Source organism: Fukomys damarensis, unplaced genomic scaffold (assembly GCF_012274545.1).
Source record: "Fukomys damarensis isolate Sample0158 unplaced genomic scaffold, DMR_v1.0_HiC HiC_scaffold_33, whole genome shotgun sequence".
NCBI classification, from domain to species: Eukaryota; Metazoa; Chordata; class Mammalia; order Rodentia; family Bathyergidae; genus Fukomys; species Fukomys damarensis.
The window spans coordinates 34,623,333-34,628,763 of NW_022900945.1; the positions used below are offsets into that span (position 1 = coordinate 34,623,333).

General features: G+C 36.2%; 1 protein-coding gene across 2 annotated transcripts in view; it reads right to left on the reverse strand.

The window, feature by feature from the left end:
• Olfm3 (olfactomedin 3) overlaps window positions 1-5,431 on the reverse strand; it is a 191,601-nt gene that overhangs the window by 17,770 nt on the left and 168,400 nt on the right. For both annotated transcript variants that reach the window (XM_010639091.2, XM_010639090.3), the window contains exon 4: window positions 298-517. In XM_010639091.2, the coding sequence (XP_010637393.1) occupies window positions 298-517 (220 nt within the window). The remainder of the gene's footprint in view (window positions 1-297; window positions 518-5,431) is intronic.

Genomic DNA, 5,431 nt, shown 5'->3' on the forward strand with positions numbered 1-5,431 from the left:
AAAAAAAAAAAAAAAAAAAGTAGATAGATCAAACTTATAACCACTTATCTAGCTAATGGAGTTGGCTGTATTTGCTAGACTGCTTATTTTCAAACTGCCTAATGGCAACACAGTTCTCTAAAATTCAGGAAACTGTACAGCACCACTGAGTACCCAGGTATGATTAAGTCATTGAGTGACACTTTATACTGAGAAGCAAGTACTCAGGTACTTTATGAACACTTGCGAGACAAAGGATGCAGTTATCCTTGAAACTATTTGAAACACAATTTAGACAAATGAAAGTGTTAAACGCACTTAGCTTCTTCATGCAGTCCCGGAGTCTGGTTTCCAGGCTGAGCACCCTTTGATGCAGCTCCTCGTAGTCATAGGCACCTATCTCCTCCTGGATCCCAGTGAGTACAGCAGACAGGTTCCGTATCTCCTCCTTGAACTGGGTGATCAGCTTCGCGTCTGTTTTGTACTGCTCCAACACAGGGATCAAAGGCAGGAGTTCATCCATCTTCTCCTTCAGCTCCTGTGGAAGGGATACACTGTTTCAGGAAGCCTTTAAAACTGTTTCATTCTTTTCATTATGTTAGATAAAAAGGATTATTAAAACAGATTCAAAACGCCATATTGATTTTTGCTTGATTTTAGATATTTTGTAAAAATGTAAATGGCCACAGGATCATTAGTAATAAATACACTCATTTCACCTTTCTGTACAACCACCTCTTTTTTTTAATTGGTTACAGGCTTTTCTATAAGACGAATCTATCTTTATCATGATTACAAAACCTTCCTAAGGTAGCAATTAATGGATTTTTGTATTATCTCATGATCTGGTAGCGTCTTGTAAAGTGAACAATGCATTATCTAGTTAGGGAATATAAACAGGATGTAGCTTCTAATTATGCATTAAGTTTGAATAAACTTATTAGATAAAGGTCACGTAGTCTATGGCTGTTAATTACCAAACTACTGAATATTTATTTTATAAGAGTACAAACAGGAAATTCGGACTCTGCTTCAGCTTTTTTTCATCACACTTAGACTTTTTCTAATTGTGGCCATTCGCTCATTTCTCTTTCCATTTTTGTCAGTGAATGGTAGCATTTTATACCTATCTTGGTACAACTTCATTAGGAAGGTAAGTTTACCAAGCGTAATAAATCATGCAAAGCTCAAAGAAATATATGTTACTATTTACCATTTTGAATTATTACCTATTCTCTAAGTCCATTTTTCTTTGCATGGAGAATTTATAGGTCATTATGTAAGGAACAATTGCTTATCCGAGTAGTGAATTAGCTCTGAAGGACCAAGGTGCCAGGTGTAGGTAACAGAAGAGCAAGGGTACACAGGGTGGTCTCAGTCTTAAATGTTGATTTTCGTCAACAGAATAAGAAGTATATGTAACCAAAGAAATACCCCTTACTCCTAACCAGCGCAGGGCTGATCCACAACTACAGTGACATCTGCAGTTTTGTAATGTGTCATCTTCATTTCTTTACATTTAAATTTATTTAAGTATAGAGTTTAGGGAGAGATTTAGCTCAGTGGTGCCACACCCTGCCTTACAAGCACAAGGTCCCCAGTTCGATATCTGGTACCAAAAACAAAAAAAGAAAAAAAAGAATACAAATAAATATAATAACTATAGAGTTTGATTCTTCTGTGAATTGACTGCAGATGATGACTTTCGTGAGAAGACCTACCACTCTGATGATCCTAAGAGAACAATCCATAGGTTCTGGCAGAAACCATGCTATACACTAATTTAATGAAGTGACAATTCACTTTTAAATTACATTTAGAAGATGTTATTACAGTAAATGCACAAAAACAGCAGGATCTCCCACTTTTTATTTAAGCTCATGTTTCCTGTGGGCAAGTTTCTACCTGCTCTGTAAATTTGGAAATATTTGAGTTTGTGTTCATGTGCATGTTGAATGAGAGAACAAAAAATATAGTAATGAGAAACATTCATAAATATTACAAACAAAAGATAATTCTAGCATCTTAGTCATTTTAGTGACTGCATTCCAAATAAATTTATTATTTTGAGCATCTTTGGTATTCCTAAAGTGAGATACAATTGTTTCCTTATGATTTTAATGATAAGATTCGGTTTGCATCGTTTGCTGCATATATTGCACATGTATGTATATTATATCATATTACAGTTTAGGTGAAGACTGTCCCTCAAATACCTCATGTGCTCAGAGGCAGGGCTTTTAGAAGGTGATTTAATTATGGAGCTCTGCAACTGACTTCCTCTTACGAGGTAGGACCTGGTTCAAGTGTTAGGTCACACTGAAGGTGTGACCTGGGGGGACATAGCTCACTCGGGGCTCCTGTCTTTGCTCTCCGCTTTCTGGCTGCCAGGACATGAGCAGTTTTCCTTCACTTTTCTGCCCTTCTGCCAGGTCACTGCTGTGTTTAAGCATGAGAACGTGGACTAAAGAAGCCAAACTGTGAGCCAAAGCAAACGACCCTCCTCTCTTTAAATTGCAGGTATTGTGTCTTGAACTGAGGAAAATGACTATATATTACTGAGGATTGAAGGATTCAACACAGGTTCTTCTCCCTAAGATAGTTCTTCAGCCCATTTTTTACTTTTTGTTTTGAGGCAGGATCTTGTTAGTTTGCTGCATTTTCCAGGCTGGGCTAGAATTTGTGACCCTCTTGCCACAGCCTCCCAAAGCACAGGGATTACAGGCATGCACCACCACCATAGGCAGTTCATTTGCTGAATGATTATAAAAACCATTACAATGAAAAGTTTTACATTTTTCTATGGGCATATTTAAAAGATAGGAATTCAATATCAAAATTTTGGGCTGGGTGTGGTGGCGCACTCCTGTAATCCCAGCACTCGGGAGGCTGAGGCAGGAGAATTGCTGTGAGTTAGAGACCAGCCTAGGCTACCTAGTGAGTTCCTGGTCAGCCCCAACTACATAGTGAGACCCTGTCTCAAGAAACAAAAAAACAGAAAATTTTCTTTTTTGGTAGCATTTTCTTCCCTCTTGAATTAAAATATAAATCTTTTCTCCTATCCTTCTAAAAATTCATGAATGGATTTTTGACAGTCTATCTGGAAACTGAAAACATGCAAAAATGGTGGAATGTCCAGTGAACACATGTAATAGATCTGTGTTTTCCTATCTCTTCTTGAATTTCTCTTTCTATTTTCTTGCTCTTACTGAAACAGCTAGAGTACCTCACCAAGCAGCAATCTTTTCCTGTATAAATGATAGTCTCAAGTATGAGAGGAGGCCTATTTTCCATTTGAAATACTGTGAAGGCAAAAATCTACTTAGTGTATTGGGTAAAATAAAGTAAAAACTGTGCATTAGAGGAATATTTCTTAAAAATACTTTTCAAAGTTTAACTTGTCTTTGGGATGTTCCATTATTCCTTCTAAAATATGATACTTCAGCAGCTGGAGTACAGTCTGATTCATAGAGGGCCTCAGTAAACAATATATAAAACAATATATGTTTAACATTAAATTATTGTGATTTTTAATTTCAGAAATGTGTACTTGTAGAAGTAATGTATTATTAGTGTGAATAGTCATAAATCTCAAGCAGGACTTTGTGGGTATGAATCTTCATTCAGATCCATGTAAGATATATGGCCCTGGTAAATTATTAAGCTTATTTGTGCACTAATTTATTTATCTGATGGTGATAAAAATAGTACTTACCTTGCTGGATTGTTGCAAGTAATCAAATTAATTTATATATTCATTGTCTTCAGAATTATGCTTTGAATGTGTACAATTGTTCAGAAAAATACTTATTGCTATATCAATACTGTCTCTGGAATTTTCACATATAACTTCAGCACATATTTGGATCACATGAAGTAGGAAAATCCAAGTAAGTAGGTCACATGGAGATGGCTGATAATATATATATATATAATATATACACACACACACTAGGACAATGTTTTCTTTGAATTTTCTTCAGCTTTGTTTCTTTTTAGTTCCTTGTTCTATTTTCTCCCAAGAGTTTCCAAAGGTACACGTGCTTCACTATGCGTCGAGTTTCCTGCCAAACCAGGTTCTTTAAAGGCATCTTTTAGTTTCATAGCATTTTGACTGCTTTGTCTAAATGTACCAGACAACATGACCCTTTCTCCTTCCTTTTTTGGGAATACTGCCCTGCACCTAAAGTGCTACCTTCCCATTTCCTACTTTGTTGATGAACTCAACTCTGGGTTCACATCGTTACTCTACCATCTATACACTAACTCTAAGAACTGAAAATTAATGCTGAATATCTTCTAGTATTTTGGGGAGGATGGATGGCTCATGTCTAAAATTTTTTTCTTGACTATTACCAAACCTTATAACTCTTCCCCAGAACTTCTATAAACAAAATTAATCGATCTTCCTTTTATGCTGTTTAGATAATGCTGTGCCTGTTTAACATCAGCTTCACTTGGCCGTGAGTTACCTTTCATAGTAGAGATTGTGCACTACATGTCCAACACTTCTCAGCACCGTCTGGAGCAGTGGATGTGCTCAATAATTCCTGGTTAAAATAAATTTCTTGTGTTCCTCAGCCTCACATTCTTCTTTATGTACCATTTCTCATAAATTCAATCCCCTTTATACTGTCATTTCCTACCATCTGTAAATTTATTACATTTTCTAGATCTTGCTGTAAATTGCCTCCATTTCTTAACTTGCTGCCTTTGCTAACTTTCTTTGCCTTCAACTAACAATTCATCACGTCCACCACTTCTTTTATCTATTTTCTTCCCCTCTCTTCCTTTATGTATGACCTTCTGGTAAAACTTTCAAACTGCTTGGTTGTAAAACGCTGTCGCCTACGGTTCTCTACTCAGGTTTCCAGGCCCACAGAAGTAAATTTGAAGCCATGATAATTTTTACCACATAAAAATGGGCCATTCAGGGACCCTGTTGCATGTCTCTGACTGGCTTCACATCCATCTCCAATATGTGCAAAAGGTTCTTTATCTTGGATTAGGTCCACTCCTCCAAGATTAGTACAGAACTTTACTCCCCGATTGGCAGGGAAAATGGGTTATTATGTGAGCAACCACAAGCTGTTTCATAAACTGTGTGCTATGCTTTTGTAAAGCAGATTATTATTATAATATTTTTTTGGTACCGGGGATCGAACTCAGGCTCTTGTGCTTGTGAGGCAGGCCAACGAACCGCTGAGCTAAATTCCCAGCCCCAGGCAGATTATTTTTTGGAAGGGTTCAAATGGCATAATCAGACACAGATTTTTTAATTAATGATTTAGTCATACATAATAAAAATCCATATGCTTAAAACATGATTTTTTCCATTTTCAGTGTTTCTACATAATTGTCAATAAACCACTAAAATCTAACAAAAAGACTTTGTGTAAAATTCTGAAACGATCATTTTTTTTTTTTTTTTTTTTTTTTTTTTTTTTTTTTT